The 26,698-nt window shown below is 48.1% G+C and overlaps 1 protein-coding gene across 2 annotated transcripts in view; it reads right to left on the bottom strand.

The window, feature by feature from the left end:
* The window catches only part of bcl9l (bcl9 like), a 138,059-nt gene that overhangs the window by 20,771 nt on the left and 90,590 nt on the right, over window positions 1-26,698 (bottom strand). For both annotated transcript variants that reach the window (XM_071360301.1, XM_071360303.1), the window contains exon 5: window positions 1,812-1,986. In XM_071360301.1, the coding sequence (XP_071216402.1) occupies window positions 1,812-1,986 (175 nt within the window). The remainder of the gene's footprint in view (window positions 1-1,811; window positions 1,987-26,698) is intronic.

Raw genomic sequence — 26,698 nt, 5'->3', positions numbered from 1 at the left:
GGTTAGGGGTACTACTTTACCTGGGTTAGGGATACTACTTCACCTGGGTTAAGGGTACTACTTCACCTGGGTTAGGGGTACTACTTCACCTGGGTTAAGGGTACTACTTTACCTGGGTTAGGGGTACTACTTCACCTGGGTTAAGGTTACTATTTCACCTGGGTTAAAGTAACTAATTCAGCTGGGTTACTACTTTACCTGGGTTAGGGGGTACTACTTTACCTGGGTTAGGGTGTACTACCTCAAATGGGTTACTACTTTACCTGGGTTAGGGGGTACTACTTCACCTGGGTTACTACTTTACCTGGGTTAGGGGTACTACTTCACCTGGGTTACTACTTTACCTGGGTTAGGGGGTACTACTTTACCTGGGTTAGGGGGTACTACCTCACCTGGGTTACTACTTTACCTGGGTTAGGGGGTACTACTTCACCTGGGTTACTACTTTACCTGGGTTAGGGGTACTACTTCACCTGGGTTACTACTTTACCTGGGTTAGGGGGTACTACTTTACCTGGGTTAGGGGGTACTACCTCACCTGGGTTACTATTTTACCTGGGTTAGGGGTACTACTTCACCTGGGTTAGGGGGTACTACTTCACCTGGGTTAGGGGTACTACTTTACCTGGGTTAGGGGTACTACTTTACCTGGGTTAGGGGTACTACTTCACCTGGGGTACTACTTTATCTGGGTTAGGAGTACTACTTCACCTGGGTTAGGGGGTACTACCTCACCTGGGGTACTACTTTACCTGGGTTAGGGGTACTACTTTACCTGGGTTAGGGGTACTACTTCACCTGGGGTACTACTTTACCTGGGTTAGGGGTACTACTTCACCTGGGTTAGGGGGTACTACTTCACCTGGGTTAGGGGTACTACTTCACCTGGGTTAGGGGTACTACTTCACCTGGGTAAGGGGTACTACTTCACCTGGGTTAGGGGTACTACTTCACCTGGGTTAGGGGTACTACTTCACCTGGGTTAGGGGTACTACTTCACCTGGGTTAGGGGTACTACTTCACCTGGGTTAGGGGTACTACTTCACCTGGGTAAGGGGTACTACTTCACCTGGGTTAGGGGTACTACTTCACCTGGGTTAGAGGTACTACTTCACCTGGGTTACTACTTCACCTGGGTTAGGGGTACTACTTCACCTGGGTTAGGGGTACTACTTCACCTGGGTTAGGGGTACTACTTCACCTGGGTAAGGGGTACTACTTCACCTGGGTTAGGGGTACTACTTCACCTGGGTTAGAGGTACTACTTCACCTGGGTTACTACTTCACCTGGGTTAGGGGTACTACTTCACCTGGGTTAGAGGTAATACTTCACCTGGGTTACTACTTCACCTGGGTTAGGGGTACTACTTCACCTGGGTTAGGGGTACTACTTCACCTGGGTTAGGGGTACTATTTTACCTGGGTAAGGGGTACTACTTCACCTGGGTTAGGGGTACTACTTCACCTGGGTTAGAGGTACTACTTCACCTGGGTTAATACTTCACCTGGGTTAGGGGTACTACTTCACCTGGGTTAGGGGTACTACTTCACCTGGGTTAGAGGTACTACTTCACCTGGGTTACTACTTCACCTGGGTTAGGGGTACTACTTCACCTGGGTTAGGGGTACTACTTCACCTGTTGTTTAGTCATTTTAGTACAAAATAAACATGACAAGACCAAACCACAAAAACTTGATTTGTTTAATTCGTGCACTTTTCTTCTCAGAATTTTTGTGTGAAGAGCCTCTTATCTCACCACGTGAGGTGTGTTTGTGTGTGCATGTGTTCATATTGTGTGTGCATGTCTCACCTGTTGGCCAGGCTGGTAGTGAAGACATAGACCACCTGCTGAGCGGGGCGAGGCATCTCTGACCTTTGACCTCCTGGCCCCAGACCACGCCCCATCCCAGGGGTCAGAGCTGGGTCAGGGGGGAGGGACCCTGGCCCAGCTTTGGAGGACGGGCCGGAGAGACCCTGGAGAGGCCCTGATGACATCACAGAGAGAAGAGGCAAAGGCAGGATTATAGCTTGTGTCCCAAATGGCCCATAGGACACTACATACAGTAGGGCATAGGGTGGGCCCTGGTCAAAAATAGGACACTATATAGGGTGGGCCCTGGTCAATAGTAGGGCATAGGGTGGGCCCTGGTCAATAGTAGGGCACTATATAGGGTGGGCCCTGGTCAATAGTAGGGCACTATATAGGGTGAGTCCTGGTCAATAGTAGGGCACTATATAGGGTGAGTCCTGGTCAATAGTAGGGCACTATATAGGGTGGGCCCTGGGCAATAGTAGGGCACTATATAGGGTGAGTCCTGGTCAATAGTAGGGCACTATATAGGGTGGGCCCTGGTCAATAGTAGGGCACTATATAGGGTGGGCCCTGGTCAATAGTAGGGCACTATATAGGGTGAGTCCTGGTCAATAGTAGGGCACTATATAGGGTGAGTCCTGGTCAATAGTAGGGCACTATATAGGGTGAGTCCTGGTCAATAGTAGGACACTATATAGGGTGGGCCCTGGTCAATAGTAGGGCACTATATAGGGTGAGTCCTGGTCAATAGTAGGGCACTATATAGGGTGAGTCCTGGTCAATAGTAGGGCACTATATAGGGTGAGTCCTGGTCAATAGTAGGGCACTATATAGGGTGAGTCCTGGTCAATAGTAGGGCACTATATAGGGTGAGTCCTGGTCAATAGTAGGACACTATATAGGGTGGGCCCTGGTCAATAATAGGACACTATATAGGGTGGGCCCTGGTCAATAGTAGGGCACTATATAGGGTGGGCCCTGGTCAACAGTAGGGCACAATATAGGGTGGGCCCTGGTCAATAGTAGGGCACTATATAGGGTGCGTCCTGGTCAATAGTAGGACACTATATAGGGTGAGTCCTGGTCAATAGTAGGACACTATATAGGGTGGGCCCTGGTCAATAGTAGGGCACTATATAGGGTGGGTCCTGGTCAATAGTAGGGCACTATATAGGGTGGGTCCTGGTCAATAGTAGGACACTATATAGGGTGGGCCCTGGTCAATAATAGGGCACTATATAGGGTGAGTCCTGGTCAATAGTAGGACACTATATAGGGTGGGCCCTGGTCAATAATAGGGCACTATATAGGGTGAGTCCTGGTCAATAGTAGGACACTATATAGGGTGAGTCCTGGTCAATAGTAGGGCACTATATAGGGTGAGTCCTGGTCAATAGTAGGGCACTATATAGGGTGAGTCCTGGTCAATAGTAGGACACTATATAGGGTGAGCCCTGGTCAATAGTAGGGCACTATATAGGGTGAGCCCTGGTCAATAGTAGGACACTATATAGGGTGAGTCCTGGTCAATAGTAGGGCACTATATAGGGTGAGTCCTGGTCAATAGTAGGGCACTATATAGGGTGAGCCCTGGTCAATAGTAGGGCACTATATAGGGTGAGTCCTGGTCAATAATAGGGCACTATATAGGGTGGGCCCTGGTCAATAATAGGTCAACTATAGGGCGATATGCAACTGTTCAGGGAAGTCAGGAACCAATACACGCAGTCAGTCAGGAAAGCAAAGGCCAGCTTTTTCAAGCAGAAATTCGCATCCTGTAGCTCTAACTCCAAAAAGTTCTGGGATACTGTAAAGTCCAAGAGCACCTCCTCCCAGCTGCCCACTGCACTGAGGCTAGGTAACAAGGTCACCACCGATAAATCCGTGATAATCGAAGACTTCAACAAGCATTTCTCAATGGCTGGCCATGCCTTCCTCCTGGCGACTCCAACCTTGGCCAACAGCCCCGCCCCCCCCGCTGCTACTCGCCCAAGCCTCCCCAGCTTCTCCTTTACCCAAATCCAGATAGCAGATGTTCTGAAAGAGCTGGAAAACCTGGACCCATACAAATCAGCTGGGCTTGACAATCTGGACCCCCTATTTCTGAAACTGTCCGCCGCCATTGTCGCACCCCCTATTACCAGCCTGTTCAACCTCTCCTTCGTATCATCTGAGATCCCCAAGGATTGGAAAGCTGCCGCGGTCATCCCCCTCTTCAAAGGGGGAGACACCCTGGACCCACACTGTTACAGACCTATATCCATCCTGCCCTGCCTATCTAAGGTCTTCGAAAGCCAAGTCAACAAACAGATCACTGACCATCTCGAATCCCACCGTACCTTCTCCGCTGTGCAATCTGGTTTCCGAGCCGGTCACGGGTGCACCTCAGCCACGCTCAAGGTACTAAACGATATCATAACCGCCATCGATAAAAGACATTACTGTGCAGCCGTCTTCATCGACCTGGCCAAGGCTTTCGACTCTGTCAATCACCATATTCTTATCGGCAGACTCAGTAGCCTCGGTTTTTCTAATGACTGCCTTGCCTGGTTCACCAACTACTTTGCAGACAGAGTTCAGTGTGTCAAATCGGAGGGCATGTTGTCCGGTCCTCTGGCAGTCTCTATGGGGGTACCACAGGGTTCAATTCTCGGGCCGACTCTTTTCTCTGTATACATCAATGATGTTGCTCTTGCTGCGGGCGATTCCCTGATCCACCTCTACGCAGACGACACCATTCTATATACTTCTGGCCCTTCCTTGGACACTGTGCTATCTAACCTCCAAACGAGCTTCAATGCCATACAACACTCCTTCCGTGGCCTCCAACTGCTCTTAAACGCTAGTAAAACCAAATGCATGCTTTTCAACCGTTCGCTGCCTGCACCCGCACGCCCGACTAGCATCACCACCCTGGACGGTTCCGACCTAGAATATGTGGACATCTATAAGTACCTAGGTGTCTGGCTAGACTGCAAACTCTCCTTCCAGACTCATATCAAACATCTCCAATCCAAAATCAAATCAAGAATCGGCTTTCTATTCCGCAACAAAGCCTCCTTCACTCACGCCGCCAAACTTACCCTAGTAAAACTGACTATCCTACCGATCCTCGACTTCGGCGATGTCATCTACAAAATAGCTTCCAACACTCTACTCAGCAAACTGGATGCAGTTTATCACAGTGCCATTCGTTTTGTTACTAAAGCACCTTATACGACCCACCACTGCGACCTGTATGCCCTAGTCGGCTGGCCCTCGCTACATGTTCGTCGTCAGACCCACTGGCTCCAGGTCATCTACAAGGCTATGCTAGGTAAAGTGCCGCCTTATCTCAGTTCACTGGTCACGATGGCTACACCCACCCGCAGCACGCGCTCCAGCAGGTGTATCTCACTGATCATCCCTAAAGCTAAAACCTCATTTGGACGCCTTTCCTTCCAGTTCTCTGCTGCCTGCGACTGGAACGAATTGCAAAAATCTCTGAAGTTGGAGACTTTTATCTCCCTCAACAACTTTAAAAATCTGCTATCCGAGCAGCTAACCGATCGCTGCAGCTGTACATAGTCCATCTGTAAACTACCCACCCAATTTACCTACCTCACCCCCCATACTGCTTTTATTTATTTACTTTTCTGCTCTTTTGCACACCAGTATCTCTTCTTGCACGTGATCATCTGATGATTTATCACTCCAGTGTTAATCTGCTAAATTGTAATTATTCGATTTATTGCCTACCTCATGCCTTTTGCACACATTGTATATAGATTCTCTTTTTTTCTACCATGTTATTGACTTGTTTATTGTTTACTCCATGTGTAACTCTGTGTTGTCTGTTCACACTGCTATGCTTTATCTTGGCCAGGTCGCAGTTGCAAATGAGAACTTGTTCTCAACTAGCCTACCTGGTTAAATAAAGGTGAAATAAATAAATAAAAATAAAAATATAGGGTGAGTCCTGGTCAATAATAGGGCACTATATAGGGTGAGTCCTGGTCAATAATAGGGCACTATATAGGGTGGGTCCTGGTCAATAGCTTTCTCTACCCTTAACCTTGTTCTGAACACCTCCTAAACAACGGTCATGTGGTTTAGTAAGAAGAATGCCCCTCTCCCCACAGGTGTGATTACTACCTCTGAGGGTTTAGAGCTTGAGGTAGTCACCTCATACAAGTACTTGAGAGTATGGCTAGACGGTACACTGTCCTTCTCTCAGCACATATCAAAGCTGCAGGCTAAAATTAAATCTAGACTTGGTTTCCTCTATCTTAATCACTCCTGTTTCATCCCAGCTGCCAAACTAACCCTGAATCAGATGACCATCCTACCCATGCTAGATTACGGAGACATAATTTATAGATCGGCAGGTAAGGGTGCTCTCGAGCGGCTAGATGTTCTTTACCATTCGACCATCAGATTTGCCACCAGTGCTCCTTACATTTACATTTAAGTCATTTGGCAGACGCTCTTATCCAGAGCGACTTACAAATTGGTGCATTCACCTTATGATATCCAGTGGAACAACCACTTTACAATAGTGCATCTAACTCTTTTAAGGGGGGGGGGGGGGGGGGTTAGAAGGATTACTTTATCCTATCCTAGGTATTCCTTAAAGAGGTGGGGTTTCAGGTGTCTCCGGAAGGTGGTGATTGACTCCGCTGACCTGGCGTCGTGAGGGAGTTTGTTCCACCATTGGGGTGCCAGAGCAGCGAACAGTTTTGACTGGGCTGAGCGGGAACTGTACTTCCTCAGAGGTAGGGAGGCGAGCAGGCCAGAGGTGGATGAACGCAGTGCCCTTGTTTGGGTGTAGGGCCTGATCAGAGCCTGAAGGTACGGAGGTGCCGTTCCCCTCACAGCTCCGTAGGCAAGCACCATGGTCTTGTAGCGGATGCGAGCTTCAACTGGAAGCCAGTGGAGAGAGCGGAGGAGCGGGGTGACGTGAGAGAACTTGGGAAAGTTGAACACCAGACGGGCTGCGGCGTTCTGGATGAGTTGTAGGGGTTTAATGGCACAGGCAGGGAGCCCAGCCAACAGCGAGTTGCAGTAATCCAGACGGGAGATGACAAGTGCCTGGATTAGGACCTGCGCCGCTTCCTGCGTGAGGCAGGGTCGTACTCTGCGAATGTTGTCCTTATAGGATGTCCTTATAGGACACATCACTGCACTCTATACTCCTCTGTAAACTGATCATCTCTGTATACCCGTCGCAAGACCCACTGGTTGATGCTTATTTATAAAACCCTCTTAGGCCTCACTCCCCCTATCTGAGATATCTACTGCAGCCATCATCCTCCACATACAACACCTGTTCTGCCAGTCACAATCTGTTAAAGGTCCCCAAAGCACACACATCCCTGGGTCGCTCCTCTTTTCAGTTCGCTGCAGCTAGCGACTGGAACGAGCTGCAACAAACACTCAATCTCAACAGTTTTATCTCCATCTCTTCATTCAAAGACTCAATCATGGACACTCTTACTGACAGTTGTGGCTGCTTTGCGTGATGTATTGTTGTCTCTACCTTCTTGCTCTTTGTGCTGTTGTCTGTGTTGTACCATGTTTTGTGCTGCTACCATGTTGTTGTCATGTTGCGTAGCTACCATGCTGTGTTGTCATGTGTTGGTGTAGACTTTACAGTGAAATGTTGAATACAATAGGTGTATGTAGACCTTACAGTGAAATGCTGAATACAACAGGTGTATGTAGACCTCACAGTGAAATGCTGAATACAACAGGTGTAGTAGACCTTACAGTGAAATGCTGAATACAACAGGTGTAGTAGACCTCACAGTGAAATGCTGAATACAACAGGTGTAGTAGACCTCACAGTGAAATGCTGAATACAACAGGTGTAGTAGACCTCACAGTGAAATGCTGAATACAACAGGTGTAGTAGACCTCACAGTGAAATGCTGAATACAACAGGTGTAGTAGACCTCACAGTGAAATGCTGAATACAACAGGTGTAGTAGACCTCACAGTGAAATGCTGAATACAACAGGTGTAGTAGACCTTACAGTGAAATGCTGAATACAACAGGTGTAGTAGACCTTACAGTGAAATGCTGAATACAACAGGTGTAGTAGACCTTACAGTGAAATGCTGAATACAACAGGTGTAGTAGACCTCACAGTGAAATGCTGAATACAACAGGTGTAGTAGACCTTACAGTGAAATGCTGAATACAACAGGTGTAGTAGACCTCACAGTGAAATGCTGAATACAACAGGTGTAGTAGACCGTACAGTGAAATGCTGAATACAACAGGTGTAGTAGACCTTACAGTGAAATGCTGAATACAACAGGTGTAGTAGACCTTACAGTGAAATGCTGAATACAACAGGTGTAGTAGACCTTACAGTGAAATGCTGAATACAACAGGTGTAGTAGACCTCACAATGAAATGCTGAATACAACAGGTGTAGTAGACCTCACAGTGAAATGCTGAATACAACAGGTGTAGTAGACCTCACAGTGAAATGCTGAATACAACAGGTGTAGTAGACCTCACAGTGAAATGCTGAATACAACAGGTGTAGTAGACCTTACAGTGAAATGCCGAATACAACAGGTGTAGTAGACCTTACAGTGAAATGCTGAATACAACAGGTGTAGTAGACCTCACAGTGAAATGCTGAATACAACAGGTGTAGTAGACCTCACAGTGAAATGCTGAATACAACAGGTGTAGTAGACCTCACAGTGAAATGCTGAATACAACAGGTGTAGTAGACCTCACAGTGAAATGCTGAATACAACAGGTGTAGTAGACCTTACAGTGAAATGCTGAATACAACAGGTGTAGTAGACCTCACAGTGAAATGCTGAATACAACAGGTGTAGTAGACCTTACAGTGAAATGCTGAATACAACAGGTGTAGTAGACCTCACAGTGAAATGCTGAATACAACAGGTGTAGTAGACCTCACAGTGATATGCTGAATACAACAGGTGTAGTAGACCTCACAGTGAAATGCTGAATACAACAGGTGTAGTAGACCTTACAGTGAAATGCTGAATACAACAGGTGTAGTAGACCTCACAGTGAAATGCTGAATACAACAGGTAGACCTCACAGTGAAATGCTGAATACAACAGGTGTAGTAGATCTCACAGTGAAATGCTGAATACAACAGGTGTAGTAGACCTCACAGTGAAATGCTGAATACAACAGGTGTAGTAGACCTTACAGTGAAATGCTGAATACAACAGGTGTAGTAGACCTCACAGTGAAATGCTGAATACAACAGGTGTAGGTAGACCTTACAGTGAAATGCTGAATACAACAGGTGTAGTAGACCTTACAGTGAAATGCTGAATACAACAGGTGTAGGTAGACCTTACAGTGAAATGCTGAATACAACAGGTGTAGTAGACCTTACAGTGAAATGCTGAATACAACAGGTGTAGTAGACCTCACAGTGAAATGCTGAATACAACAGGTGTAGTAGACCTTACAGTGAAATGCTGAATACAACAGGTGTAGTAGACCTTACAGTGAAATGCTGAATACAACAGGTGTAGTAGACCTTACAGTGAAATGCTGAATACAACAGGTGTAGGTAGACCTTACAGTGAAATGCTGAATACAACAGGTGTAGTAGACCTTACAGTGAAATGCTGAATACAACAGGTGTAGTAGACCTCACAGTGAAATGCTGAATACAACAGGTGTAGTAGACCTTACAGTGAAATGCAGAATACAACAGGTGTAGTAGACCTTACAGTGAAATGCTGAATACAACAGGTGTAGTAGACCTTACAGTGAAATGCTGAATACAACAGGTGTAGTAGACCTCACAATGAAATGCTGAATACAACAGGTGTAGTAGACCTCACAGTGAAATGCTGAATACAACAGGTGTAGTAGACCTCACAGTGAAATGCTGAATACAACAGGTGTAGTAGACCTCACAGTGAAATGCTGAATACAACAGGTGTAGTAGACCTTACAGTGAAATGCTGAATACAACAGGTGTAGTAGACCTTACAGTGAAATGCTGAATACAACAGGTGTAGTAGACCTCACAGTGAAATGCTGAATACAACAGGTGTAGTAGACCTTACAGTGAAATGCTGAATACAACAGGTGTAGTAGACCTCACAGTGAAATGCTGAATACAACAGGTGTAGTAGACCTTACAGTGAAATGCTGAATACAACAGGTGTAGTAGACCTCACAGTGAAATGCTGAATACAACAGGTGTAGTAGACCTCACAGTGATATGCTGAATACAACAGGTGTAGTAGACCTCACAGTGAAATGCTGAATACAACAGGTGTAGTAGACCTCACAGTGAAATGCTGAATACAACAGGTGTAGTAGACCTCACAGTGAAATGCTGAATACAACAGGTAGACCTCACAGTGAAATGCTGAATACAACAGGTGTAGTAGATCTCACAGTGAAATGCTGAATACAACAGGTGTAGTAGACCTCACAGTGAAATGCTGAATACAACAGGTGTAGTAGACCTTACAGTGAAATGCTGAATACAACAGGTGTAGTAGACCTCACAGTGAAATGCTGAATACAACAGGTGTAGTAGACCTCACAGTGAAATGCTGAATACAACAGGTGTAGTAGACCTCACAGTGAAATGCTGAATACAACAGGTGTAGGTAGACGTTACAGTGAAATGCTGAATACAACAGGTGTAGTAGACCTTACAGTGAAATGCTGAATACAACAGGTGTAGTAGACCTCACAGTGAAATACTGAATACAACAGGTGTAGTAGACCTCACAGTGAAATGCTGAATACAACAGGTGTAGTAGACCTCACAGTGAAATGCTGAATACAACAGGTGTAGTAGACCTCACAGTGAAATGCTGAATACAACAGGTGTAGTAGACCTCACAGTGAAATGCTGAATACAACAGGTGTAGTAGACCTAACAGTGAAATGCCGAATACAACAGGTGTAGTAGACCTCACAGTGAAATGCTGAATACAACAGGTGTAGTAGACCTTACAGTGAAATGCTGAATACAACAGGTGTAGTAGACCTCACAGTGAAATGCTGAATACAACAGGTGTAGTAGACCTTACAGTGAAATGCTGAATACAACAGGTGTAGGTAGACCTTACAGTGAAATGCTGAATACAACAGGTGTAGTAGACCTTACAGTGAAATGCTGAATACAACAGGTGTAGTAGACCTTACAGTGAAATGCTGAATACAACAGGTGTAGTAGACCTCACAGTGAAATGCTGAATACAACAGGTGTAGTAGACCTTACAGTGAAATGCTGAATACAACAGGTGTAGGTAGACCTCACAGTGAAATGCTGAATACAACAGGTGTAGTAGACCTCACAGTGAAATGCTGAATACAACAGGTGTAGTAGACCTTACAGTGAAATGCTAAATACAACAGGTGTAGTAGACCTCACAGTGAAATGCTGAATACAACAGGTGTAGTAGACCTCACAGTGAAATGCTGAATACAACAGGTGTAGTAGACCTTACAGTGAAATGCTGAATACAACAGGTGTAGTAGACCTCACAGTGAAATGCTGAATACAACAGGTGTAGTAGACCTTACAGTGAAATGCAGAATACAACAGGTGTAGTAGACCTTACAGTGAAATGCTGAATACAACAGGTGTAGTAGACCTTACAGTGAAATGCTGAATACAACAGGTGTAGTAGACCTCACAGTGAAATGCTGAATACAACAGGTGTAGTAGACCTCACAGTGAAATGCTGAATACAACAGGTGTAGTAGACCTTACAGTGAAATGCTGAATACAACAGGTGTAGTAGACCTTACAGTGAAATGCTGAATACAACAGGTGTAGTAGACCTTACAGTGAAATACTGAATACAACAGGTGTAGTAGACCTTACAGTGAAATACTGAATACAACAGGTGTAGTAGACCTTACAGTGAAATGATGAATACAACAGGTGTAGTAGACCTTACAGTGAAATGCCCGAATACAACAGGTGTAGTAGACCTCACAGTGAAATGCTGAATACAACAGGTGTAGTAGACCTCACAGTGATATGCTGAATACAACAGGTGTAGTAGACCTCACAGTGAAATGCTGAATACAACAGGTGTAGTAGACCTCACAGTGAAATGCTGAATACAACAGGTGTAGTAGACCTCACAGTGAAATGCTGAATACAACAGGTGTAGTAGACCTCACAGTGAAACTGAATACAACAGGTGTGGTAGACCTCACAGTGAAATGCTGAATACAACAGGTGTAGTAGACCTCACAGTGAAATGCTGAATACAACAGGTGTAGTAGACCTTACAGTGAAATGCTGAATACAACAGGTGTAGTAGACCTCACAGTGAAATGCTGAATACAACAGGTGTAGTAGACCTCACAGTGAAATGCTGAATACAACAGGTGTAGTAGACCTTACAGTGAAATGCTGAATACAACAGGTGTAGTAGACCTCACAGTGAAATGCTGAATACAACAGGTGTAGTAGACCTCACAGTGAAATGCTGAATACAACAGGTGTAGTAGACCTTACAGTGAAATGCTGAATACAACAGGTGTAGTAGACCTCACAGTGAAATGCTGAATACAACAGGTGTAGTAGACCTTACAGTGAAATGCTGAATACAACAGGTGTAGGTAGACCTCACAGTGAAATGCTGAATACAACAGGTGTAGTAGATCTCACAGTGAAATGCTGAATACAACAGGTGTAGTAGACCTCACAGTGAAATGCTGAATACAACAGGTGTAGTAGACCTCACAGTGAAATGCTGAATACAACAGGTGTAGTAGACCTCACAGTGAAATGCTGAATACAACAGGTGTAGTAGACCTCACAGTGAAATGCTGAATACAACAGGTGTAGGTAGACCTTACAGTGAAATGCTGAATACAACAGGTGTAGTAGACCTTACAGTGAAATGCTGAATACAACAGGTGTAGTAGACCTCACAGTGAAATGCCGAATACAACAGGTGTAGTAGACCTCACAGTGAAATGCTGAATACAACAGGTGTAGTAGACCTTACAGTGATATGCTTAATACAACAGGTGTAGTAGACCTCACAGTGAAATGCTGAATACAACAGGTGTAGTAGACCTTACAGTGAAATGCTGAATACAACAGGTGTAGTAGACCTAACAGTGAAATGCTGAATACAACAGGTGTAGTAGACCTCACAGTGAAATGCTGAATACAACAGGTGTAGTAGACCTTACAGTGATATGCTTAATACAACAGGTGTAGTAGACCTCACAGTGAAATGCTGAATACAACAGGTGTAGTAGACCTTACAGTGAAATGCTGAATACAACAGGTGTAGTAGACCTCACAGTGAAATGCTGAATACAACAGGTGTAGTAGACCTCACAGTGATATGCTGAATACAACAGGTGTAGTAGACCTCACAGTGAAATGCTGAATACAACAGGTGTAGTAGACCTCACAGTGAAATGCTGAATACAACAGGTGTAGTAGACCTCACAGTGAAATGCTGAATACAACAGGTGTAGTAGACCTTACAGTGAAATGCTGAATACAACAGGTGTAGGTAGACCTTACAGTGAAATGCTGAATACAACAGGTGTAGTAGACCTTACAGTGAAATGCTGAATACAACAGGTGTAGTAGACCTTACAGTGAAATGCTGAATACAACAGGTGTAGTAGACCTCACAGTGAAATGCTGAATACAACAGGTGTAGTAGACCTCACAGTGAAATACTGAATACAACAGGTGTAGTAGACCTTACAGTGAAATGATGAATACAACAGGTGTAGTAGACCTTACAGTGAAATGCCCGAATACAACAGGTGTAGTAGACCTCACAGTGAAATGCTGAATACAACAGGTGTAGTAGACCTCACAGTGATATGCTGAATACAACAGGTGTAGTAGACCTCACAGTGAAATGCTGAATACAACAGGTGTAGTAGACCTAACAGTGAAATGCTGAATACAACAGGTGTAGTAGACCTTACAGTGAAATGCCCGAATACAACAGGTGTAGTAGACCTCACAGTGAAATGCTGAATACAACAGGTGTAGTAGACCTCACAGTGAAATGCTGAATACAACAGGTGTAGTAGACCTCACAGTGAAATGCTGAATACAACAGGTGTAGTAGACCTTACAGTGAAATGCTGAATACAACAGGTGTAGTAGACCTCACAGTGAAATGCTGAATACAACAGGTGTAGTAGACCTCACAGTGAAATGCTGAATACAACAGGTGTAGTAGACCTCACAGTGAAATGCTGAATACAACAGGTGTAGTAGACCTCACAGTGAAATGCTGAATACAACAGGTGTAGTAGACCTCACAGTGAAATGCTGAATACAACAGGTGTAGTAGACCTCACAGTGAAATGCTGAATACAACAGGTGTAGTAGACCTTACAGTGAAATGCTGAATACAACAGGTGTAGTAGACCTCACAGTGAAATGCTGAATACAACAGGTGTAGGTAGACCTTACAGTGAAATGCTGAATACAACAGGTGTAGTAGACCTCACAGTGAAATGCTGAATACAACAGGTGTAGTAGACCTCACAGTGAAATGCTGAATACAACAGGTGTAGTAGACCTTACAGTGAAATGCTGAATACAACAGGTGTAGTAGACCTTACAGTGAAATGCTGAATACAACAGGTGTAGTAGACCTTACAGTGAAATGCTGAATACAACAGGTGTAGTAGACCTTACAGTGAAATGCTGAATACAACAGGTGTAGGTAGACCTTACAGTGAAATGCTGAATACAACAGGTGTAGTAGACCTCACAGTGAAATGCTGAATACAACAGGTGTAGTAGACCTCACAGTGAAATGCTGAATACAACAGGTGTAGTAGACCTCACAGTGAAATGCTGAATACAACAGGTGTAGTAGACCTTACAGTGAAATGCTGAATACAACAGGTGTAGACCTCACAGTGAAATGCTGAATACAACAGGTGTAGACCTCACAGTGAAATGCTGAATACAACAGGTGTAGTAGACCTTACAGTGAAATGCTGAATACAACAGGTGTAGGTAGACCTTACAGTGAAATGCTTACTTACAAGCCCCTAACCAACAATGCAGTTTAAAAAATGTAATATAAAAGTAAAAAGTAATTAAAGAGCAGCATTAAAATAGCGAGACTATATACAGGGGGGTACCGTTACAGAGTCAATGTGCAGGGACACCGGTTAGTTGAGGTAATATGTACATGTAGGTAGAGTTATTAAAGTGACTATTGATAGATGACAACAACAGAGAGTAGCAGCGGTGTGGAGAGGGGAGGGGGGGTGCAAATATTCTGGGTAACCATTTGACTAGATGTTCAGGAAGCTTATGTCTTGGGGGTAGAAGCTGTTTAGAAGCATCTTGGACCTAGACTTGGCGCTACGGTACCGCTTGCCGTGCGGTAGCAGAGAGAACAGTCTATGACTAGGGTGGCTGGAGTCTGACACTTTTTAGGGCCTGGATGGCAGGAAGCTTGGCCCCAGTGATGTACTGGGTCGTTCCTCTAGCGCCTTCCAGTCAGAGGCCTGTCACGGTTGTTGTAAGAGACGGACCAAGGCGCAGCGTGTGTTTAGTTCCACATTATTTAAAGTGAAACTACTTCAACAAAACAAATAACAAGCAACAAAACGTGACTAAGTGGTGCAACAAGCACAACACCAAACACAGGTGGGAGAAATGGCTACCTAAATATGATCCCCAATTAGAGGCAACGATTACCAGCTGCCTCTAATTGGGAACCATACAAAACACCAACATAGAAATATTGAACTAGAACACCCCCTAGTCACACCCTGACCTACTACACCATAGAGAACCAAGGGCTCTCTATGGTCAGGGCGTGACAAGGCCGAGCAGTTGCCATACCAGGCAGTGATGCAACCATTCAGGATGCCGTCGATGGTGCAGCTGTAGAACCTTTTGAGGATCTGAGGAACTATGCCAAATCTTTTCAGTCTCCTGAGGGGGAATAGGTTTTGTCGTGCCCTCTTCACGATTGTCTTGGTGTGCTTGGACCATGTTAGTTTGTTGGTGATGTGGACACCAGGGAACTTGAAGCTCTCAACGTGCTCCTCTACAGCCCCGTCGATGAGAATGAGGACGTGTTCGGTTCTCCTTTTTCCTGCAGTCCACAATCATCTCCTTAGTCTTGCTCACGTTGAGGGATAGGTTGTTATTCTGGCACCACCCGGCCAGGTCTCTGACCTCCCTATAGGCTGTCTCGTTGTTGTCGGTGATCAGGCCTAACACTGGTGTGTCATCGGCAACATTAATGATGGTTTTGGAGTCATACCTGGCCGTGCAGTCATGATTGAACAGGGAGTACAGGAGGGGACTGAGCACGCACCCCTGAGGAGCCCCCGTGTTGAGGATCAGCGTGGAGGATGTTTTTGTTACCTACCCTTACCACCTGGGGGCGGCCCGTCAGGAAGTCCAGGACCCAGCTGCAGAGGAAGGTGTTTAGTCTCAGGGTCCTTAGCTTAGTGATGAGCTTTGAGGGCACTATGGTGTTGAACGCTGAGCTGTAGTCAACGAATAGCATTCTCACATAGCGGTTCCTTTTGTCCAGGTGGGAAAGGGCAGTGTGGAGTGCAATAGAGATTGCATCATCTATGGTTCTGTTGGGGAGGTATGCATATTGTAGTGGGTCTAGAGTTTCTGGGATAATGGTGTTGATATGAGCCATGACCAGCCTTTCAAAGCACTTAAGGGCTACAGACGTGAGTGCTACGGGTCAGTAGTCATTTAGGCAAGTTCTTGGTCACCTCCCTGACCTAGGCCCTTCTCCACCCGATTTCTCAGTTTGTGCGGTCTGCCAACTCTAGGAGGAGTCTTGGTGGTTCCGAACTTCTTCCATTTAAGAATGATGGAGGCCACTGTAACACTGCATGCAGACATACGCTGTCAACTGTGGGACCGTATATAGACAGGTGTGTGCCTTTCCAAATCATGTCCAATCAAATGAATTTACCACAGGTGGACTCCAATCAAGTTGTAGAAACATCTCAAGGATGATCAATGGAAACAGGATGCACCTGAACTCAATGTAGAGGCTCATAGTAAAGTGTCTGAATACTTTTATTTTTAATACATTTGCTCAAATTTCTTAAAACCTGTTTTTGCTTTGTCATTATGGGGTGTTGTGTGAAGATTGAGGAGGCAAATGTTTTTATGTAATCCATTTTAGAATAAGACTAACGTAACAAAATGTGGAAAAAAGTCAAGGGGTCTGAATCCTTTCTAAATGGCTTAATCGAATGCTTTCCCTAAAATAATGCACTTAAATCAACATGTGGCACATCATTGAGCACGTTACACATCATTAAATATATTGACGCAAACATTACAGACAGTAGCGTACAAATAGTTCATCTAAACTCAATTGAAATAAAATAAAATTGACTAAAATATAATTCCAATATATAGGTCTGTGTAGCCTGTAATGAATTTATATTTGAATACAGTCATCTGGGTTTTCATTGGAGCATCTTTATATCCTTCTCTTGTCATGTAATTAGTGATGTATTACGTAAAGATGGTGTATTACGTAAAGATGGCGTATTACGTAAAGATGATGTATTCCGTAAAGATGATGTATTCCGTAAAGATGATGTATTCCGTAAAGATGATGTACTACGTAAAGATGGTGTATTATGTAAAGATGATGTATTACGTAAAGATGGTGTATTACGTAAAGATGGTGTATTACGTAAAGATTATGTATTATGTAAAGATTATGTATTACGTAAAGATGGCGTATTACGTAAAGATGATGTATTACGTAAAGATGGTGTATTACGTAAAGATGGTGTATTATGTCATTAATTATGTATTACGTAAAGAATAATGTATTATATAAAGATGGTGTATTACGTAAAGATGATGTATTATATAAAGATGATGCATTATGTAAAGATGGCATATTACGTAAAGATGGCATATTACGTAAAGATGATGCATTACGTAAAGATGATGCATTACGTAAAGATGGCATATTACGTAAAGATGGCGTATTACGTAAAGATGGCGTATTACGTAAAGATGGCATATTACGTAAAGATGGCGTATTACGTAAAGATGGCATATTACGTAAAGATGGTGTATTACGTAAAGATGGCGTATTACGTAAAGATGGCATATTACGTAAAGATGGCGTATTACGTAAAGATGGCGTATTACGTAAAGATGGCATATTACGTAAAGATGGTGTATTACGTGAAGATGGTGTATTATGTAAAGATGGTGTATTACGTAAAGATGGTGTATTATGTAAAGATGGTGTATTACGTAAAGATGGCATATTACGTAAAGATGGCGTATTACGTAATGATGGTGTATTACGTGAAGATGGTGTATTATGTAAAGATGGTGTATTACGTAAAGATGGTGTATTATGTAAAGATGGTGTATTATGTAAAGATGGTGTATTACGTAAAGATGGTGTATTATGTAAAGATGGTGTATTATGTAAAGATGGTGTATTACGTAAAGATGGTGTATTATGTAAAGATGGTGTATTATGTAAAGATGGCATATTACGTAAAGATTATGCATTACGTAAAGATGATGCATTACGTAAAGATGGCATATTACGTAAAGATGGCGTATTACGTAAAGATGGCGTATTACGTAAAGCTGGCATATTACGTAAAGATGGCGTATTACGTAAAGATGGCATATTACGTAAAGATGGTGTATTACATAAAGATGGCGTATTACGTAAAGATGGCATATTACGTAAAGATGGTGTATTACGTAAAGATGGCGTATTACGTAAAGATGGCATATTACGTAAAGATGGCGTATTACGTAATGATGGTGTATTACGTGAAGATGGTGTATTATGTAAAGATGGTGTATTACGTAAAGATGGTGTATTATGTAAAGATGGTGTATTACGTAAAGATGGCATATTACGTAAAGATGGCGTATTACGTAATGATGGTGTATTACGTGAAGATGGTGTATTATGTAAAGATGGTGTATTACGTAAAGATGGTGTATTATGTAAAGACGGTGTGTTACGTAAAGATGGTGTGTTACGTAAAGACGGTGTGTTACGTAAAGATGATTTAGTATGTAAAGATGTTGTGTTACGTAAAGATAGCGTGTTGTGTAAAGATGGTGTATTATGTAAAGATGGTGTGTATTGTGTAAAGATGATGTATTGTGTAAAGATGGTGTGTATTGTGTAAAGATGATGTATTGTGTAAAGATGGTGTGTATTGTGTAAAGATTATGTATTGTGTAAAGATGATGTGTAATGTGTAAAGATGATGTGTACTGGGTAAAGATGGTGTATAGTGGAGATCTTCACGGAAGGGCAAAAAAAGCCCAGCCCAGTCTCTCTCCCTGTCCTGTATCAGCCCAGTCTCTCTCCCTGTCCTGTATCAGCCCAGTCTCTCTCCCTGTCCTGTATCAGCCCAGTCTCTCTCCCTGTCCTGTATCAGCCCAGTCTCTCTCCCTGTCCTGTACCAGCCCAGTCTCTCTCCCTGTCCTGTACCAGCCCAGTCTCTCTCCCTGTCCTGTACCAGCCCAGTCTCTCTCCCTGTATCAGCCCAGTCTCTCTCCCTGTCCTGTACCAGCCCAGTCTCTCTCCCTGTCCTGTATCAGCCCAGTCTCTCTCCCTGTCCTGTACCAGCCCAGTCTCTCTCCCTGTCCCTGTACCAGCCCAGTCTCTCTCCCTGTCCCTGTATCAGCCCAGTCTCTCTCCCTGTCCCTGTATCAGCCCAGTCTCTCTCCCTGTCCCTGTACCAGCCCAGTCTCTCTCCCTGTCCCTGTACCAGCCCAGTCTCTCTCCCTGTCCCTGTATCAGCCCAGTCTCTCTCCCTGTCCCTGTACCAGCCCAGTCTCTCTCCCTGTATCAGCCCAGTCTCTCTCCCTGTCCTGTACCAGCCCAGTCTCTCTCCCTGTCCCTGTACCAGCCCAGTCTCTCTCCCTGTCCCTGTATCAGCCCAGTCTCTCTCCCTGTCCCTGTACCAGCCCAGTCTCTCTCCCTGTATCAACCCAGTCTCTCTCCCTGTCCTGTATCAGCCCAGTCTCTCTCCCTGTCCTGTACCAGCCCAGTCTCTCTCCCTGTCCTGTACCAGCCCAGTCTCTCTCCCTGTCCTGTACCAGCCCAGTCTCTCTCCCTGTCCTGTATCAGCCCAGTCTCTCTCCCTGTCCTGTAGCAGCCCAGTCTCTCTCCCTGTCCTGTACCAGCCCAGTCTCTCTCCCTGTCCTGTACCAGCCCAGTCTCTCTCCCTGTCCTGTATCAGCCCAGTCTCTCTCCCTGTCCTGTGTCAGCCCAGTCTCTCTCCCTGTATCAGCCCAGTCTCTCTCCCTGTCCTGTATCAGCCCAGTCTCTCTCCCTGTCCTGTACCAGCCCAGTCTCTCTCCCTGTCCTGTACCAGCCCAGTCTCTCTCCCTGTCCTGTATCAGCCCAGTCTCTCTCCCTGTCCTGTATCAGCCCAGTCTCTCTCCCTGTATCAGCCCAGTCTCTCTCCCTGTCCTGTACCAGCCCAGTCTCTCTCCCTGTATCAGCCCAGACTCTCTCCCTGTCCTGTATCAGCCCAGTCTCTCTCCCTGTATCAGCCCAGTCTCTCTCCCTGTCCTGTATCAGCCCAGTCTCTCCGCCTGTCCTGTATCAGCCCAGTCTCTCTGCCTGTCCTGTAGCAGCCCAGTCTCTCTGCCTGTCCTGTATCAGCCCAGTCTCTCTGCCTGTCCTGTAGCAGCCCAGTCTCTCTGCCTGTCCTGTAGCAGCCCAGTCTCTCTGCCTGTCCTGTATCAGCCCAGTCTCTCTGCCTGTCCTGTATCAGCCCAGTCTCTCTCCCTGTCCTGTACCAGCCCAGTCTCTCTCCCTGTCCTGTATCAGCCCAGTCTCTCTCCCTGTCCTGTACCAGCCCAGTCTCTCTCCCTGTCCTGTACCAGCCCAGTCTCTCTCCCTGTCCTGTACCAGCCCAGTCTCTCTCCCTGTCCTGTACCAGCCCAGTCTCTCTCCCTGTCCTGTATCAGCCCAGTCTCTCTCCCTGTCCTGTAGCAGCCCAGTCTCTCTCCCTGTCCTGTACCAGCCCAGTCTCTCTCCCTGTCCTGTACCAGCCCAGTCTCTCTCCCTGTCCTGTATCAGCCCAGTCTCTCTCCCTGTCCTGTACCAGCCCAGTCTCTCTCCCTGTATCAGCCCAGTCTCTCTCCCTGTCCTGTACCAGCCCAGTCTCTCTCCATGTATCAGCCCAGACTCTCTCCCTGTCCCTGTACCAGCCCAGTCTCTCTCCCTGTATCAGCCCAGTCTCTCTGCCTGTCCTGTAGCAGCCCAGTCTCTCTGCCTGTCCTGTATCAGCCCAGTCTCTCTGCCTGTCCTGTATCAGCACAGTCTCTCTGCCTGTCCTGTATCAGCACAGTCTCTCTGCCTGTCCTGTATCAGCCCAGTCTCTCTCCCTGTCCTGTACCAGCCCAGTCTCTCTCCCTGTCCTGTAGCAGCCCAGTCTCTCTCCCTGTCCTGTATCAGCCCAGTCTCTCTCCCTGTCCTGTATCAGCCCAGTCTCTCTCCCTGTCCTGTATCAGCCCAGTCTCTCTCCCTGTCCTGTACCAGCCCAGTCTCTCTCCCTGTCCCTGTATCAGCCCAGTCTCTCTCCCTGTCCTGTACCAGCCCAGTCTCTCTCCCTGTCCTGTATCAGCCCAGTCTCTCTCCCTGTCCTGTATCAGCCCAGTCTCTCTCCCTGTCCCTGTATCAGCCCAGTCTCTCTCCCTGTCCTGTACCAGCCCAGTCTCTCTCCCTGTCCCTGTACCAGCCCAGTCTCTCTCCCTGTCCCTGTACCAGCCCAGTCTCTCTCCCTGTCCCTGTATCAGCCCAGTCTCTCTCCCTGTCCTGTACCAGCCCAGTCTCTCTCCCTGTCCCTGTACCAGCCCAGTCTCTCTCCCTGTCCCTGTATCAGCCCAGTCTCTCTCCCTGTCCTGTATAAGCCCAGTCTCTCTCCCTGTCCCTGTATCAGCCCAGTCTCTCTCCCTGTCCTGTACCAGCCCAGTCTCTCTCCCTGTCCTGTACCAGCCCAGTCTCTCTCTCTGTCCTGTACCAGCCCAGTCTCTCTCCCTGTCCTGTATCAGCCCAGTCTCTCTCCCTGTCCCTGTATCAGCCCAGTCTCTCTCCCTGTCCTGTATCAGCCCAGTCTCTCTCCCTGTATCAGCCCAGTCTCTCTCCCTGTCCTGTATCAGCCCAGTCTCTCTCCCTGTATCATCCCAGTCTCTCTCCCTGTCCTGTATCAGCCCAGTCTCTCTCCCTGTCCTGTATCAGCCCAGTCTCTCTCCCTGTCCTGTACCAGCCCAGTCTCTCTCCCTGTCCTGTACCAGCCCAGTCTCTCTCCCTGTCCTGTATCAGCCCAGTCTCTCTCCCTGTCCTGTACCAGCCCAGTCTCTCTCCCTGTCCTGTATCAGCCCAGTCTCTCTCCCTGTCCTGTACCAGCCCAGTCTCTCTCCCTGTACCAGCCCAGTCTCTCTCCCTGTCCTGTATCAGCCCAGTCTCTCTCCCTGTCCTGTATCAGCCCAGTCTCTCTCCCTGTCCTGTATCAGCCCAGTCTCTCTCCCTGTCCTGTATCAGCCCAGTCTCTCTCCCTGTCCTGTGTCAGCCCAGTCACTCTCCCTGTCCTGTAGCAGCCCAGTCTCTCTCCCTGTCCTGTACCAGCCCAGTCTCTCTCCCTGTCCTGTACCAGCCCAGTCTCTCTCCCTGTATCAGCCCAGTCTCTCTCCCTGTCCTGTATCAGCCCAGTCTCTCTCCCTGTCCTGTAGCAGCCCAGTCTCTCTCCCTGTCCTGTACCAGCCCAGTCTCTCTCCCTGTCCTGTACCAGCCCAGTCTCTCTCCCTGTCCTGTATCAGCCCAGTCTCTCTCCCTGTCCTGTACCAGCCCAGTCTCTCTCCCTGTATCAGCCCAGTCTCTCTCCCTGTCCTGTACCAGCCCAGTCTCTCTCCCTGTATCAGCCCAGACTCTCTCCCTGTCCCTGTACCAGCCCAGTCTCTCTCCCTGTATCAGCCCAGTCTCTCTGCCTGTCCTGTAGCAGCCCAGTCTCTCTGCCTGTCCTGTATCAGCCCAGTCTCTCTGCCTGTCCTGTATCAGCACAGTCTCTCTGCCTGTCCTGTATCAGCCCAGTCTCTCTCCCTGTCCTGTACCAGCCCAGTCTCTCTCCCTGTCCTGTAGCAGCCCAGTCTCTCTCCCTGTCCTGTATCAGCCCAGTCTCTCTCCCTGTCCTGTATCAGCCCAGTCTCTCTCCCTGTCCTGTATCAGCCCAGTCTCTCTCCCTGTCCTGTACCAGCCCAGTCTCTCTCCCTGTCCCTGTATCAGCCCAGTCTCTCTCCCTGTCCTGTACCAGCCCAGTCTCTCTCCCTGTCCTGTATCAGCCCAGTCTCTCTCCCTGTCCTGTATCAGCCCAGTCTCTCTCCCTGTCCCTGTATCAGCCCAGTCTCTCTCCCTGTCCTGTACCAGCCCAGTCTCTCTCCCTGTCCCTGTACCAGCCCAGTCTCTCTCCCTGTCCCTGTACCAGCCCAGTCTCTCTCCCTGTCCCTGTATCAGCCCAGTCTCTCTCCCTGTCCTGTACCAGCCCAGTCTCTCTCCCTGTCCCTGTACCAGCCCAGTCTCTCTCCCTGTCCCTGTATCAGCCCAGTCTCTCTCCCTGTCCTGTATAAGCCCAGTCTCTCTCCCTGTCCCTGTATCAGCCCAGTCTCTCTCCCTGTCCTGTACCAGCCCAGTCTCTCTCCCTGTCCTGTACCAGCCCAGTCTCTCTCTCTGTCCTGTACCAGCCCAGTCTCTCTCCCTGTCCTGTATCAGCCCAGTCTCTCTCCCTGTCCCTGTATCAGCCCAGTCTCTCTCCCTGTCCTGTATCAGCCCAGTCTCTCTCCCTGTATCAGCCCAGTCTCTCTCCCTGTCCTGTATCAGCCCAGTCTCTCTCCCTGTATCATCCCAGTCTCTCTCCCTGTCCTGTATCAGCCCAGTCTCTCTCCCTGTCCTGTATCAGCCCAGTCTCTCTCCCTGTCCTGTACCAGCCCAGTCTCTCTCCCTGTCCTGTACCAGCCCAGTCTCTCTCCCTGTCCTGTATCAGCCCAGTCTCTCTCCCTGTCCTGTACCAGCCCAGTCTCTCTCCCTGTCCTGTATCAGCCCAGTCTCTCTCCCTGTCCTGTACCAGCCCAGTCTCTCTCCCTGTACCAGCCCAGTCTCTCTCCCTGTCCTGTATCAGCCCAGTCTCTCTCCCTGTCCTGTATCAGCCCAGTCTCTCTCCCTGTCCTGTATCAGCCCAGTCTCTCTCCCTGTCCTGTATCAGCCCAGTCTCTCTCCCTGTCCTGTGTCAGCCCAGTCACTCTCCCTGTCCTGTAGCAGCCCAGTCTCTCTCCCTGTCCTGTACCAGCCCAGTCTCTCTCCCTGTCCTGTACCAGCCCAGTCTCTCTCCCTGTATCAGCCCAGTCTCTCTCCCTGTCCTGTACCAGCCCAGTCTCTCTCCCTGTCCCTGTACCAGCCCAGTCTCTCTCCCTGTATCAGCCCAGTCTCTCTCCCTGTCCTGTACCAGCCCAGTCTCTCTCCCTGTCCCTGTACCAGCCCAGTCTCTCTCCCTGTATCACCCCAGTCTCTCTCCCTGTCCTGTACCAGCCCAGTCTCTCTCCCTGTCCCTGTACCAGCCCAGTCTCTCTCCCTGTATCAGCCCAGTCTCTCTCCCTGTATCAGCCCAGTCTCTCTCCCTGTCCCTGTACCAGCCCAGTCTCTCTCCCTGTATCAGCCCAGTCTTTCTCCCTGTCCTGTACCAGCCCAGTCTCTCTCCCTGTCCTGTATCAGCCCAGTCTCTCTCCCTGTCCTGTACCAGCCCAGTCTCTCTCCCTGTCCTGTATCAGCCCAGTCTCTCTCCCTGTATCTGCCCAGTCTCTCTCCCTGTCCTGTATCAGCCCAGTCTCTCTCCCTGTCCTGTACCAGCCCAGTCTCTCTCCCTGTCCTGTATCAGCCCAGTCTCTCTCCCTGTCCTGTGTCAGCCCAGTCTCTCGCCCTGTCCTGTACCAGCCCAGTCTCTCTCCCTGTCCTGTACCAGCCCAGTCTCTCTCCCTGTCCTGTATCAGCCCAGCCTCTCTCCCTGTATCAGCCCAGTCTCTCTCCCTGTCCTGTAGCAGCCCAGTCTCTCTCCCTGTCCTGTACCAGCCCAGTCTCTCTCCCTGTCCTGTACCAGCCCAGTCTCTCTCCCTGTCCTGTATCAGCCCAGCCTCTCTCCCTGTATCAGCCCAGTCTCTCTCCCTGTATCAGCCCAGTCTCTCTCCCTGTCCTGTACCAGCCCAGTCTCTCTCCCTGTATCAGCCCAGTCTCTCTCCCTGTCCTGTATCAGCCCAGTCTCTCTCCCTGTCCTGTACCAGCCCAGTCTCTCTCCCTGTATCAGCCCAGTCTTTCTCCCTGTCCTGTACCAGCCCAGTCTCTCTCCCTGTCCTGTATCAGCCCAGTCTCTCTCCCTGTCCTGTACCAGCCCAGTCTCTCTCCCTGTCCTGTATCAGCCCAGTCTCTCTCCCTGTATCAGCCCAGTCTCTCTCCCTGTCCTGTATCAGCCCAGTCTCTCTCCCTGTCCTGTACCAGCCCAGTCTCTCTCCCTGTCCTGTACCAGCCCAGTCTCTCTCCCTGTCCTGTATCAGCCCAGTCTCTCTCCCTGTCCTGTACCAGCCCAGTCTCTCTCCCTGTCCTGTATCAGCCCAGTCTCTCTCCCTGTCCTGTATCAGCCCAGTCTCTCTCCCTGTCCTGTATCAGCCCAGTCTCTCTCCCTGTCCTGTATCAGCCCAGTCTCTCTTCCTGTCCTGTATCAGCCCAGTCTCTCTCCCTGTCCTGTGTCAGCCCAGTCACTCTCCCTGTCCTGTAGCAGCCCAGTCTCTCTCCCTGTCCTGTACCAGCCCAGTCTCTCTCCCTGTCCTGTACCAGCCCAGTCTCTCTCCCTGTATCAGCCCAGTCTCTCTCCCTGTCCTGTACCAGCCCAGTCTCTCTCCCTGTCCCTGTACCAGCCCAGTCTCTCTCCCTGTATCAGCCCAGTCTCTCTCCCTGTCCTGTACCAGCCCAGTCTCTCTCCCTGTCCCTGTACCAGCCCAGTCTCTCTCCCTGTATCAGCCCAGTCTCTCTCCCTGTCCTGTACCAGCCCAGTCTCTCTCCCTGTATCAGCCCAGTCTCTCTCCCTGTCCCTGTACCAGCCCAGTCTCTCTCCCTGTATCAGCCCAGTCTTTCTCCCTGTCCTGTACCAGCCCAGTCTCTCTCCCTGTCCTGTATCAGCCCAGCCTCTCTCCCTGTATCAGCCCAGTCTCTCTCCCTGTCCTGTAGCAGCCCAGTCTCTCTCCCTGTCCTGTACCAGCCCAGTCTCTCTCCCTGTCCTGTACCAGCCCAGTCTCTCTCCCTGTCCTGTATCAGCCCAGCCTCTCTCCCTGTATCAGCCCAGTCTCTCTCCCTGTCCTGTACCAGCCCAGTCTCTCTCCCTGTATCAGCCCAGTCTCTCTCCCTGTCCTGTATCAGCCCAGTCTCTCTCCCTGTCCTGTACCAGCCCAGTCTCTCTCCCTGTATCAGCCCAGTCTCTCTCCCTGTATCAGCCCAGTCTTTCTCCCTGTCCTGTACCAGCCCAGTCTCTCTCCCTGTCCTGTATCAGCCCAGTCTCTCTCCCTGTCCTGTACCAGCCCAGTCTCTCTCCCTGTCCTGTATCAGCCCAGTCTCTCTCCCTGTATCAGCCCAGTCTCTCTCCCTGTCCTGTATCAGCCCAGTCTCTCTCCCTGTCCTGTACCAGCCCAGTCTCTCTCCCTGTCCTGTACCAGCCCAGTCTCTCTCCCTGTCCTGTATCAGCCCAGTCTCTCTCCCTGTCCTGTACCAGCCCAGTCTCTCTCCCTGTACCAGCCCAGTCTCTCTCCCTGTCCTGTATCAGCCCAGTCTCTCTCCCTGTCCTGTATCAGCCCAGTCTCTCT

Source organism: Salvelinus alpinus, chromosome 22 (genome assembly GCF_045679555.1).
Source record: "Salvelinus alpinus chromosome 22, SLU_Salpinus.1, whole genome shotgun sequence".
Lineage (NCBI taxonomy): Eukaryota > Metazoa > Chordata > Actinopteri > Salmoniformes > Salmonidae > Salvelinus > Salvelinus alpinus.
This window is presented reverse-complemented; position numbering and strand designations above follow the sequence as displayed.